General features: G+C 41.6%; 1 protein-coding gene across 3 annotated transcripts in view; it reads right to left on the bottom strand.

Annotated features, from left to right (window-relative positions):
* Positions 1 to 10,990, bottom strand: part of nek8 (NIMA-related kinase 8) — a 98,609-nt gene extending 87,619 nt beyond the window's left edge. For 2 of the 3 annotated variants that reach the window (XM_072243722.1, XM_072243723.1), the window contains exon 1: positions 10,925 to 10,984. In XM_072243722.1, coding sequence (XP_072099823.1) covers positions 10,925 to 10,971 — 47 coding nt within the window. In that variant the 5' untranslated portion in view covers positions 10,972 to 10,984. Of the gene's footprint in view, positions 1 to 10,924 lie in introns of all 3 variants that reach the window. The other variant, XM_072243724.1, reaches the window with a different exon arrangement.
* Positions 10,991 to 14,707: the final 3,717 nt, after the last annotated feature.

Below are 14,707 nucleotides of genomic sequence, written 5' to 3'. Positions count from 1 at the left end.
TTTTCACTGCACAAACCATAGTTCCAGTCTTCCATGTGCTTTTTGCTCATCTTAATGGTTCGATACATTTCTCTCATTAAACCTCTGTCCCATCAGTTTCCTTCCAAACAACCTTCAAATTCAACGTTCTTAAATATAATTTACATACCTTCAATAAATCTTCTTTTCCCATTCAGCATTCCAAATAGTTTGCCCCTCCAAGTTCACCACAGTTCTTCCAACTTCACAAACACTCATGCCTTCACCCATGGCATTTTCCCATGAATCCACAGGAACTGTAACACTTGACCTTTCACACTCTCCCTCCTACTGTTCAGTGTCCTAAGTATTCCTTCTGCATGAAGTAGCAATTTACCTGCATACCTTTCAGTGGGCAAGCCAACTGAAATTAGCTTTGCTCTGCTAAGCACCTCCGTTCACACTGGAAAAGTGACTGAGTTTTGAGTCTCCTGTCGTTTAAATGCATCTCAGCCTTTCAGATAATTACACTGTGGTTATCTGTTGTTCCCTTACTTGTCCTTCTCTAACCTTCTATGTTCACATAGCTCATGTTAAACCTGTCTGCTCTATCACAGGCCTTCCGATTTAGCTTTCTCTTTCCCTTCCCCTCTTCTGCTGTATGTAAAACTCATATTACCTCTAATTTTTCTCAAATTCTGATGAACGGTCAACAACTTGAAACCTAAACTTGGTTTCTCACTAATCAGATGCTGTCTGACTTGTTTCAAAGATCAAGGTAACAGGGGAAGAAAACTGGAGTTCCATGAGCCAGTCCTCATCAGGGGATCAGAGGTGGAGGGGGTCAGCAACTTTAAATTCCTTGGTGTTACCATTTCAGAGGACATGTCCTAGGCCCAGCATGTAAGTGCAATTATGAAGAAAGCATGGTAGGGCCTCTACTTCCTGAGCAGTTTCTGAAGATTCAGCATGACATCTAAAACTTAGACAAACTTCTATAGATGTGTAGTGGACAGTATATTGACTGGGTGCATCACAGCCTGGTATAGAAACACCAATGCCCTTGAATGAAAAATCCTACAAAAAGTACTGGATACAGCCCAGTCCGTCACGGGTAAAGCCCACCCCACCATTGAGCACATCTACATGGAATGCTTTCGCAGGAAAGCAGCATAATCATGAAGAACACCCACCATCCAGGCCATGCTCTCTTCTCACTGCTGCCAACAGGAAGGAGGTACAGAAGCCTCAGGACCCACCCCACCAGGTTCAGAAACAGTTATAACCCCTCAACCATCAGGCTCTTGAATCAAAGGGGATAATTTCACTTGCCCTGTCACTGAGATGTTCCCACAACCCATGGACTCACTTTCAAGGACTCTTCATCTCATGCTCTCGACCTTTGTTGCTTATTTATTGATTATTATTATTTCCTTTTTTTCTTTTATATTTGCAGAGTTTGTTGTCTTTTGCAAACTGGCTTGGGTGTAATCTTTTATTGACTCTATTATGGTTACTGGATTTATTGAGTATGTCCACAAAAAGAAAGAATCTCAGGGTTGTAAATGGTGACACATATGTACTTTGATAATAAATTTATTTTGAACTTGTTGCTGAACTCCAGCATTTCCTAATTTTTACCACCATCAAAGTTTTTCTCCATCATCTTCTCAGTTTATGTAACCTTGCTACTGAGTGCTGCATCTGCCTATGTCACAAGGTGACTGCACTTCAAAAACAAATTCTCAACTCTGGTGAGCTCTGTGAGACGCTCTGGATGCATAATGCACTCCTTCAACACAAGAGATTCTGTAGATGCTACAAATCCTGAGCAACACACACAAAGTGCTGGAGGAACAGCAGGTCAGGCAGCATATATGGAAAGGAATAAAAAGACAACATTTCTGGGTGAGACCCTTCATCAGAACTGGAAAGGAAGAGGGAAGAAATTAATGTTCAAACCCAGGGGATTAAGTTAGGGGTGCAAGTTCTAGTTTAGCAAGAACTAACATATTTTTGAAGAGAATTTTCCTTCAAACTATCAATCTTGTTGTAAGTTGGCAACTTGAAAATAGATTCCCATATTGCACGATTGGGTTGCTAATGACCCTGTGGTTTTTTGATATTGTCATTGTTTTCTACCAATTTAAAGCAAGGCCATCCTGCCTATTGTACCTATGCAGGTGCAAGCATAAGTGTTGTTAGAATTGCACTCACAGAAGCATGTGGAGAATACTTTGTTACATTCAGATACCCAACCATCTCATTCCCTTATTTATCTATTCTTCCTCACATGCCCATCAATTCTGATTCCCTACCATCCACCTGCACTACAGGATACTTCCACAGCTAATTAACGAGCAATCAGCATGCATTTAGGATATGGGGGAAGACCAAAGCATCTGGGAAAACTCATGTCATCACAAACCAAACATGCAAACTCCACACAAACAGCATACTGTACCACTTTTCCTCTCAGTGTCATGATCCTACTCTAAACCACTCCTCCTCCTGCTGTGATGAGAAGTCATAACCCAGTTCTCAATTTTGCTACTGACCCAAGCCAAGGTCAATGTCTCTGTTATGACGTCTGATTTTGCAAGAAATTTGCAAACTCCAAGTTATGATAAACATTATTACATATAAATGTGAACTTCAAACTTCCATACACATACATATGAAGAGGTCCTAAAATTGTTGTCAGCTGTTTATGTTCAATCTGCTTGAATACTTCCCACCTCAGGCTCCAATGAAGAAGGCTAAGATTACAGCAGATGACTACCATTTATGATAGTGAATACATGTGAACAACCAGTGTAATGTTAAGATTTTTTTTAAATGTAACTAGCTTTTCCCAAAGAGACTCAAACTCAAAAAACCTGGACAGAAACTTCAATGTATCAGTCAGAAGCTAGTCTTCCGCCATTTTGATTCGGTCCACATGATATTAAAAAAGGGCTGAGAGCACTAGAAAGAGCAAAAGCTACTGGACCAGACAAAATCCCAGCTAACAGTCTTACGTGGTCCCTTGGGACCATGGATAATCCACTTTAGGATTAAGGATAACTCACTTACGGTTTTGGCTTTGAGTTCTGAAGTGGCTAATAAGGCCAATGTGGGAACTACAGACTCTACCACAGATGGAGCAGGCAAGCAGGTAATTTGTAAAGAAGTACATTCTTTCCAATGCTTACACAGGGCTTCTCAAAGAATCCAACATGTTGTGCATGGTGTACTCACTGCATTGACCTGAGTTTTCCATTAATCTTCCTCTAAGTGCCTTTTTCATTTTGACTAATCACAGGGCAGATATTCCCCAGAGTCAATGTGGTTATGACATCTCTTCAAGGATTTGAATTTTCTTCTGACCACCTGGTAATCTCTTCCAATGTCAGAGCTTCAAAGAGCATTCGACACAGACTCCTGAAGAAGATATTGAATGACACAGTCTTCCCAACAAAGTCCAAGATGTTGAGTCCTCGTCCACCGGAGGTTGAGAGCCTGGAGGCGGACTGTCCTAAGGTTGGGGGCCTGTCTGTGTGAGTGGGTGGGTGGGTATTAGGGAGGAAAGGGGCTTGTCTTGCTGTTTTTGTTGCTGCTTGTGTTGTTCTGTGGAAAATCGTGGGCATGCTATGTTGGCACCTGAATGTGTGGCGACACTAGCAGGCAGTCCCCCAGCACATCCTTGTTGTTAATGCAAACAATGCATTTCATTGTATGTTTCAATATACATTTGGGGTGCAGACTGAGGAGGTGATTAACCTCAAGCATAAAGGTGTCCCGGAACTGGAAGTTCTATCACTCGAGGGAAAGGAAGCAGCTCTAAAGCTGCTCAAAGACAGTGCTGACGTAAAAAAAAGACGGTGGATAGAAAGGCTCACCACCCACTTACAGCTATGATGTATAGGTTCTTCTGCACTGTAAAAGCCACCCAGAGCACAAACACTTAAGGTTCCATTCCACTGAGAGTTAGGAATGAGGTGAACTCAGGGCAAAAGTGTATGCTGGAAGAAACACTTTGAAGATCTCCGTATTTATGACACTGTCATTGATTACTACAATCTACTAGGACCAGTCTTGCTGCTACTCCTGATTGACAAGGAATGTAAAAGGCCATATCCCAACTCAAAAATAACAAGGGCTACATATCAAATAGTGATCCCATCAAAATCTTTAAACCTGGCAGTGAAGAGCTTCAGATATGAATTCACAACCTCATCATTCACATCTGGGAAGAGGAGGATATACTCTTTGACTTCAGATATGTAGTAATTTTGATCTGCTTCAATAGAGAAGAGGTCTGACTGGTAGAAGCACCAACTATTTAACATAACTTTTTTTTGACCTCACTGGAACTTTGATGCCACCAATCACAACAGATGGTGCAATATCCTTCTTTGCTTATTTATTTTGTAATTTATAGTAATTCTATGTCCTTTCACAGCACTGCTGCCACAAAACAACAAATTTCACATCATGTAAGACAGTGATAATGAACCTGATTCTCATTTAGTTGCCCACAGAAATCTGTCTCCATTTCACATTTGCTCTACATTGATTTGCAACCACGATATTAACCAATGGCTCTACAACAGAGCTAATCTCAGAAATGACCAAATTCAAAGAAAGCTGCATCTTTGCCTCAATACTTTTCCTGATCTTTTTCATTGTTATGTTGCACCTTGCCTCCAACGAACTTGCTGTGGAAATGGACCTAATTTTAAGAAGTAATAGGAAAACTATTCAACCGATGTGGCTCCTCTCCTGAACTGAGTCTGTACTCAAGCTGCATTCATTATCAAGCCATACTTGCAATTGTGTGTGCTGAAATACTGAACTCCAAGCCACTGTTGATTCATTTCACTGAAGCAAGCAAATAGATAGCAACACATACACAAAATGCTGGAGGAACCCAACAGGTCAGGCAGCATCTAAGGAGAGGAATGAACAGTCGACGTTTCAGGCTGAAGAAGGGTCTTATGCTGCCTGACCTGCTGAGTTCCTCCAGCATTCTGTGTATGAGTTGTTTGGATTTCCAGCACCTGCAGAATTTCTTGTGTAAGCGAATAGATAGGCTTGGAATTACATGTACATGGGGTCAAATTTCTCTATCATTCTGCTCCCACCGCTCTCTATTCCCTACAACACCAAAGGTTCACACAAGACAATAGAAAATATGGACTCCTTCCTGTATCTCTGGAGACACATCTACTGTAGGGAGATATTGCTGATGAAATTCACCACTGCTTTCAAAGCACCACCACAGACTTTGGTCAAGTGAGGATTGTGAAGATTAAGACCTCAAACTTGGAGCAAGACTCATGGTCTATCAGGCATCACTGTTCTATGCCCTCTTAAATGCTTCCAAGACCAGGACTATCTAATACAGACAACTCATGGCACTGGAAAGGTGCCACCAGTGCTACCTCCACAAAATCCTCCAAATAAAGTGAAGAATAACCAAACTACTCAGTGTTCTCTCTGAGTAGTTTTATTTAATCATTCATTACATGTACATCGAAACATACAGTGAAATACACTGTTTCCGAGGATGTGCTGGAGGCAGTCTGCAAGTGTTGCCATGCATCCAGGTACCAACACAGTAAGTCCACAATGCTCCACAGAACAACACAAGAGGCAACAATGCCAGCAAAACAAGCGCCTTTTCTCCCTAATACCCACCCACCCACTTACACATAGGCAGTCCTCCAATCTTAGGACAGCCAAGCCATTCCAGTACAATTCCAAACCTGACAACTATTTGATGATGAGGAAAATTGGTCAGATATTTCCTATACTTTAAATAAAGGGCAAATATGCTCACAAACATCAGTTAGTGATTGAAACTGTCAGACACTGCAATCTAGCAACACTTACACACCAATAACCCAGTGAACAGTTCAAGTTTTGTCAAGGCCACTTGCCCCCGGACTTTATCACAGCCTTGCTTCAAACATGGAACAAAAAGTTGGATTCCAGGCCTCAGCGAGAGCAACGTCTGTGACATCAATGCCTGAAGAAGGGTCCCTGCCCAAAGCACCAACTGTTTATTTCTTTTCATAAATTCTGCCTGGCCTGATGTGTTCCACCAGCATTTTGTATGTGTTACTTCTGTGCCATCAAATCAACATTTGAAATCTGGTACATTTGAAGGAAAGACACCAATTATTGGAGCTGTATCTTGCACAGTGGGAAAAGGTTATGGTCATTGAAAACTCATAATCACAGACCAAGCCATTATTGCAGAGTTGCTCGAGATCATGCTTACAGCCAAACTTTTGTTAATTGATTAATCAATGACCCATCAACATTAGTTCAGAGCTCCGAAACCCACGGGTGATTGCATTCAAAACTCCTTACCACATGCAGTCTATTAAAGTTAGCTTTAATTATCACACATAAAATTTATACATCGGTCATTTGCGTCAATGACCAACACGGTCCGAGGATGTGCTGGGTGCAGCCCGCAAGTGTCGCCATGCTTCTGGCACCAACACAGCATGCCCACAACTTACTGACCTGTATGTCTTTTGGAATTTGGGAGGAAATGGAGCACGTATACAGTGGCATGCAAAAGTCTGGGCACCCCAGTTAAAATTTCTGTTACTGTGAACAGTTAAGTGAGTAGAAGATGAACTGATCTCCAAAAGTCATAAAGTTAAAGATGAAACATTCTTGTCAACATTATAAGCAAGATTAGTGTATTGTTTTTGTTTTGTACTATTTTAGAGTGAAAAAAAGGAAAGGAGCACCATGCAAAAGTTTGAGCACCCGAAGAGATTTGAGCTCTCAGATAACTTTTACCAAGGTCTCAGACCTTAATTAGCTTGATAGGGCAATGGCTTGTCACAGTCATCGTTAGGAAAAGCCAGTTGATGCAAATTTCAAAGCTTTATAAATACCCTGACTCCTCAAACCTTGTCCCAACAATCAGCAGCCATGGGCTCCTCTGAGCAGCTGCCTAGCACTCTGAAAATTAAAATAAATGATGCCCACAAAGCAGGAGAAGCCTTTAAGAAGATAGCAAAGCATTTTCAGGTAGCCGTTTCCTCAGTTCGTAATGTAATTAAGAAATGGCAGTTAACAGGAACGGTGGAGGTCAAGTTGAAGTCGGGTTGACCAAGAAAACTTTCTGAGAGAACTGCTCGCAGGATTGATAGAAAGACAAATCAAAACCCCCATTTGACTGCAAAAGACCTTCAGGAAGATTTAGCAGACTCTGGAGTGGTGGTGCACTGTTCTACTGTGCAGCAGCACCTGTACAAATATGACCTTCATGGAAGAGTCATCAGAAGAAAATCTTTCCTGCGTCCTCACCTCAAAATTCAGCGTCAGAAGTTTGCAAAGGAACATCTAAACAAGCCAGATGCATTTTGGAAATAAGTCCTGTGGACTGATGAAGTTAAAATAGAACTTTCTGGCTGCAATGAGCAAAGGTATGTTTGGAGAAAAAAAGGTGCAGAATTTCCACCTCTCCAACTGTTAAGCACGGGGGTGGCTCGATCATGCTTTGGGCTTGTGCTGCAGCCAGTGGCATGGGAAACATTTCACTGGTAGAGGGAGAAATGAATTCAATTAAATACCAGCAAATTCTGGAAGCAAACATCACACCGTCTGTAAAAAAGCTGAAGGTGAAAAGAGGATGGCTTCTACAACAGGACAATGATCCTAAACACACCTCAAAATCTACAATGGACTACCTCAAGAGGCACAAGCTGAAGGTTTTGCCATGGCCCTCACAGACCCCTGACCTAAATGTCATCGAAAATCTGTGGATAGACCTCAAAAGAGCAGTGCATGCAAGACGGTCCAAGAATCTCACAGAACTAGAAGCCTTTTGCAAGGAAGAATGGGCAAAAATCCCTCAAACAAGAATTGAAAGACCCTTAGCTGGCTACAGAAAGCGTTTAGAAGCTGTGATACTTGCCAAAGTGGGTGTCAGTAAGTACTGACCAGGCAGGGTGCCCAAACTTTTGCTTCAGGCCCTTTTCCTTTTTTATTTTGAAACTGTATAAGATGGAAATAAAAAAGCAATCTTGCTTAAAATATTAAAGAAATGTGTCATCTTTAACTTTATGCCTTTTGGAAATCAGGTCACCTTTTACTCGCTTAGCTATTCACAGTAACAGAAATTTTGACCGGGGTGCCCAAACTTTTGCATGCCACTGTATCGTATATATAGATCATTGCGGTCTCCCTACCATCCATGAGGGACACTAATCAGGAACGCTGCATACACAGGGCCCTTAGTATTATTGAGGGTCCCTCCCATCCATCCAGCATCCTCTTTGACTTTCTACCATCAGGCAGGAGACTCTGATACATAAAAACAAGAATGGACAGGATGGGGGCCAATTTCTTCCCTCAGGCCATGAGGCTTCTGAACTCGCGGCCGCATCGCATTCAAAGTGTCACTGGTTAGTCTGTTCTGTACCTTACAATATTTAATTTATGCACTTTACTTTGCTTATTTATGTGTAATTTTACTTACTTTCATAAGTAGTGATGTGTACTACTGTGCTTTACACAGTGGTTCGGAGAAACGTCTCGTTTGACGGTAAACATGTATATTGTTAAATGACAATAAAATTGACTTGACTTGACATGGAGGACACCAACACAGTAATGGAGAGAATGTACAGAGGGCTGTAGAAATTGAGTCCCAATAGGTGATTACTGGTGCTGTAAAGTGTTACGCTAATCACTACACTACCGTGCTGCCCCCAATAACTCAACAACATCTAGGTATGTAACTAGTAACATTTATACCAAAGAATCCCCAATTTCAACAGGAGAGAACCTAACCAGCATTGATATTCAATTGCGTTCATATTGCCGAAACCCTCACTATCAATACCCTGGGAGTCACCATTCGGCAAAAATGCACTTCACACTTATTTCCTTAAGGGTTTGCAATGCAGTCAAATAGATGCTTGGTCCTTCCATCTTAAATGCTGATGGAGTTTTACTCATTGAGGCAATGTAGAGTATTCCATCATGCACTACGCAATGAAATTACCACAGCACCTCAGAGGCTTGATATGTAGCAATAAGTGGATCGCCTCCTTACAGCCCAGAGCCTTTACACCATGTACAAAGCACAAGTCAACAGCATGATGGAATACTCTACATTGCCTCAACGAGTAAAACTCCATCAGCATTTAAGATGGAAGGACCAAGCATCTATTTAATTAAAACCTCATTCACCACTCTGAAGATTTATTTCCCCCATAACAGTCCATCCTGACTGCATTGCAAACCCTTAAGGAAATATGCTACAGTTACTCGCCTGTACTATTCCAGACACCTCCCAAAAATCACAATCACTATCAAATAGGAAGCACAAGAACAGCAGATATACGGAAATACCATCAACTGCATGATCCCTTCTAAACAGAAATACAGTGAAATCCAGTTAATTGGGACAGCCATTTATTTGGGACAACTCTCAAAGAACAATACTATTGAGAAAATAACTTGTGATTCCTTTCATTTGTTTGGGACACCATGCTGATTAATTAGGCCAGGACCCTGCTGCTGAACGGTTCCTAACTAGCGCCAGTAGCACGCACTTGCATGGTTATTAAAAACTACACCGTGCTTAGGGTGACCACTTTTTAAATAGCATCAGTTACATGCATTTGTGTTCAAAAAGCAGTGATTTTTGTCACTGATAGTTGACAAGAAATAAGCAGTAAGACAATTTGGAACCGTTTTGTTCACTATGGTTTCAAGTAATCAGGCTTGAATACGCTGGAAACAGCCAGGAGTGAAAATGAAACAATCTCTCTACTTCAACAAGTTAGGAATTACCAAGATTCTTAAGGTATCTTGAAGGTTAGAATGAAAATAACGATTTGGAGGATGAATCATCTAAAGCATTGTATAAAGGCAATACATTATCTGCACAAGGCATCTGCATTCATTTTGTTCATTTACAGTCAGTCATCAGAACACAACGGATGAATTCATCCTTTGGTAACTATTTATAGTACTGTAGAGGTATTGGTAGTGTTCTAATTTGTTCTGTATTTCATTTCAATATATAAATTGTTACTTGGTTAAACAGCGGTTTGTCTTTTCTACACTATTTTCATGAAACTTCAGCTAATCAGGGTAGCCACTTCATTGGGCTGATCCCAATGTGTTCCAATTAACTGGAATCCATTATATTGCACTATCAATCAAACCCTGGCACTTTCCTCTCAACAACATTGTAGACACAAGGATATGCACTACAAAGGCTGTATCACCCAAGAAAGTGGCACACCACACCTTCTAAAAGGCAATTAGGAATGGGCAAGGAACTTTCCAGTAATGCGTACATCCCAGAATATGAATAAATAAAATAAGCAAGGGACTAGTATTTTGCAAAATGTTAAGTCTTTCTAATAAAGCATTTAACCAAAATTGTGCCCAAATGATTAGGACAACTACGTATGCATATTATGAGATGAAGGGTGTGAAGTTACTTAATTTTGCGCATTACCCCTTAAAATATTAAAGACAAACGTGTGCAATCAAATACCAGCTTTAAAGCTGGCCATCCCTAAGTCATAAAGAAGCAATTTCAAATAACGGGTGTGGAGGGAGAGGACACTACAGCCAGCCAATACTTGTCCCTCGGTCAATACTGCTTAAAAAGATCAACGTGGTCACTTTCACGTTAGCCTCTGTGGATCGCCCTATGGATAGATTGGCGCTGCAGTTCTCACTTCAAAAGATGTGAGCATTTTACCAGCTGCAAAGTAGCTTGGAAAGTAAAAGACTGCTAGATAGATTGTTTTTTTCTCTCTCTCTCTCTCTCTTCTGATGCACCCCTGAGGGCCGCAATGAAGATAAACCTGCAGTAGATGTTAGCACTACCCAACTCCATTGGCCGGATGCCCCGGGGCAAGGAGAGGGACTATAGGATGGGTTAGTGGGAGGAGAAATAAAACTAAGGATTCACGGTACTCCATCTCACCCGAACGCTCCCCGCCCCACCACCTTCATCTTCTGGTACTTCTCCATCGTCGTCTCCAAGGAGCTCCAACAACTTCCGGTAGGGGCGCCGGCGAGGCTCAAAAGTCTCTCTGACTGGTTTCGCGTTGCCGCGGCTCGGAGCGCTGGATAAGAGCAGTCGGCAGCTGAATCACTGTAACCGCATCTCGTTATCAATGCATTGTTCACAATGCAATCCTCAAAGAGGGCTGGAGTTAATGCAAAACTTATTTCTATACACTTTAAGTGCAGTTAAGCGGGACAGGGGTTGATGGAAGATCCTATAGTGTAATTTATAGCATCTGTGGAAGGAAATCAACTGTCGTCGCTTCTTGTCGACAGTCCTGATGCAGTTTCGACCCGAAACAAACGCTATTTATTTCGTTCTACATATGTTTGACCCGTTGAGTTCCCGCAGCAGATTGTTTGTTGTATGTAGATTTTTTTAAGATTGAACTGCAAGTGTTCAAGGGGCTATATTGCAAATCTAATACAGACATTATTAGATTTTGTTTCCAAGAGTGCAACAACATGTTACACGTACAAGATGCTGGATGAACTCAATAAATCAGACAGGATCTAAGGAGCGGAATAATTTTCAGCTTTTGCAGAATCTCTTGCGATCAAAATATGCTGCATTTGTCCTGAGTGGGGAGAGGCAGTTCTGTGGTCTGCTGCTTTTCAAAGTGTCTCCTAATCTATCCATCCAAAGAAGATCTGATCAAAATAGAGAAATAAGACCACAAGCGGCAGGAAATGAAGATTCAGCGATATATCAGTGAAGGAAATGAAGATTATAAGAGTTATTGGTAGAAGAACCATGAATGGATTGAAAGTAACGATAAGTAGTCACGTTCGATTCTGATCATGTGACACACGAAGAGTGCAAAAGTATTGGACAACTCAAGCATGAGGATTTTCTTGAGTTTTATGCTCAGTAGTGATGAGAGTCGCGTCCTAATTTACACCCAGTGACCACTTTAATAGATACCTCCTGTACCTAATAAAGTGGCCACTGAGCGTATGTTTGTGGTCGTCTGCCGCCGTAGCCCATCCACTTCAAGGTTCGATGTGTTGTGCATTCAGAGCTGCACTTCCACACCCCGCTGTTGTAATGCGCGGTTATTTGAGTCACCGTCGCCTTCCTGTCAGCTTGAACCAGTCTGGCTATTCGCCTCTGACCTCTCTCATCAATAAGGCGTTTTCGCCTACAGAACTGCCGCTCACTGGATGTTTTGTTTTGTTGTTTTGTTTTTTTTTCCACACCATTCTCTTTAAACTCCGGACACTTGTTGTGCGTGAAAATCCCAGGAGATCAGCAGTTTCTGAGACACAACCCCAATCAAAGTCGCTTAGATCACATTTCTTCCCCACTCTGATGTTTGGTCTGAACAACAACTGAACCTCTTGACCATGTCTGCATACTTTTATGCATTGAGTTGCTGCCACATGATGGCTGACTAGATATATGCAATCTAACTAGATATACGCCACTGAGTGTATATTTTATTTACACCCACTGACAGCAGAATGACACTGCCAACAGAGTAGTACTCCCTGGAAATGTTCATGAAGGAATGTATGTTGATGTCTCATGTGGTATTTAAACCCACAAAATTCTGGGCTCGAGATCAGTGTGTGGTTCAATGCTGCAGATTCCAGCGCAAGAGTTTCTGTATCAAGGGAGAACCAACAGCTTTAGAAATCAATAACCTGAATTATTTTAGATGCTTGCAGCCTTTTTCCGACCATTGATTTTAATAATGTATGTTTTTTACCAGTTGTAGCTTTGAAATTCATATTGCAGCCTCAACCACATGAAGCCATCGATCTTGGGTGTTTCTAATGAATGAATTCTAAATGCAGTCATGCTGGAAACTGTTCAAATCAGACCAGAGTTGTTGTTTTGATCTCTTATAACTGATAGTCATGTAAGGACACTGGAGCTCTTTGCAGAATATCAAGAGCATTATTTGATTAGTAAAAGCGTTGATTTATTATCCAAGGTTTTGTGTGATGGGTGCGCTTTTTGAAGCACTATTTTGCCAATAACTGTCAAAATTATATATTTGTCAGAGATAACTGAATTTCTGTAAGTATTCTGTGAAATGTTTCACTGCATTTCAGTCTCCTCCTCTGTTCCTCTAAGGGTGCAAGTCTCACAATGGCTCACTGAGTTAGCTTGAAAATCATCTTCAAGCCTCACAATATCCACAATAGAGTCATACAGCTTGAAAACAGGCCATTCAGCCCATCTCAACCATGCCTAACATGATGCCCATCTGAGCTCATTCCACTTGACCCATATCAATCTGAACCTTTCCTATCCATGTACCCGTCCAAGTGTCTATTAAATGTTGTTATTGTACCTGCCTCAACCACTTCCTCTGGCAACTCGTTCCATTTGTCAAGAGCAGCAAGGACTAATACCCATGAACACAGTTCAAAATTACACACTTCAGAGAAAATGACTCCGGGAATGGAAGGCTTATCGTATGCGGAGCGTCTGATGGCTCTGGGCCTCTGCGCCCTGGACTTTAGACAAGTGAAGAGTGATCGCACAGAAACCTGTTGGATGTTGAAAGGCCTCGATAGAGTGCATGTGGAGAGGATGTTTCCTAAGACCAGCAGGCACAGCCTCTGAATAGAGTGATGTCCATTTAGAACAGAGGTGGAATTTCTTTAACCAGAGAGTGGTGAATCTATAGAATTTGTTGTCACAGGCGGCTGTGGAGTCATTGGGTATATTTAAGGCAAAGGTTATTAGTTTCTTGATTAGCAACACACAGCATCTGCAGATTTCCTCATGTTTGCGTAGTTTCTTGATTAGTCAGGGCATGAAGGGTTATGGGGAAAAGGCAGGAGATTAGGATTAAGAGGGAAATGGATCAGCCATGATGAAATGGTGGAGCAGACTCCATGGGCCAAATGGCCTAATTCTGCTCCTATGTCTTATGGTCTTACAGCGAAGCTGGATGTTAATCTAACAAAGGAGTTGAGATGAAATTGCCATTTCTCAAAAAACAAGGAGGGGAAGGTTAAAGATTAGCTTTATTCATCACATGTACATCGAAACATTGTCACACACAGTGAAATGCAATGTTTGCATCAACAATCAATACAGTCCGTGGCTTCCTTCAAGCGTCTTCATGCTTTTGGCGCTAACATAGCATGTCCACAACTTACTAAGTCTAACTGTATGTTTTTGGAATGTGGGAGGAAATCAGAGCACCCGGTGGAAACCCCTGCGATCACAGAGAGAACATACAAACTTCTTACAGACAGTAGTGGGAATTGAACCCCAATCAGGATCACTGATGTTGTAAAGAAGAGCATGGGCACCAGACAGCTGGAGGTTTTGTCATCAATTGTGTAATAATTATGATCTGCAAAGAAAGGCTTGCTCATGCAGAGAGCTACTATATGTGCAAATAAACTATAATTATATATTTGAGGCATTGAGGGAGTTAATATACATTAGTATGGACGCAGGCGCTGTTGGTTGAATGTGGAAAAGGATATGAAAGGTTGAGTTTTAGGTCAGCTAGAGGATGGGAAACAGAGCCAAAATAACCTGGGTGAGACCATCACAGCAGTGAGGCACAGATGAGCAATTTGGCACCGAGAAGGTGGTCACAACCCATCTTCAGAAAGGCCAGGGAACAAGTCACTTAAGCATCCATTTGTGCAGAGAAAGAAAAATGAGAGCCCTGCGTTTCACAAGTTCAAGACGCATCAGAGCCGTTAAGTGTTCTAGACTGGCCAA

Source organism: Mobula birostris, chromosome 25 (assembly GCF_030028105.1).
Source record: "Mobula birostris isolate sMobBir1 chromosome 25, sMobBir1.hap1, whole genome shotgun sequence".
Classification (NCBI taxonomy): domain Eukaryota; kingdom Metazoa; phylum Chordata; class Chondrichthyes; order Myliobatiformes; family Myliobatidae; genus Mobula; species Mobula birostris.
Note: the sequence above shows the minus strand (reverse complement) of the source record. Positions and strands in the feature narration are given on the sequence as shown.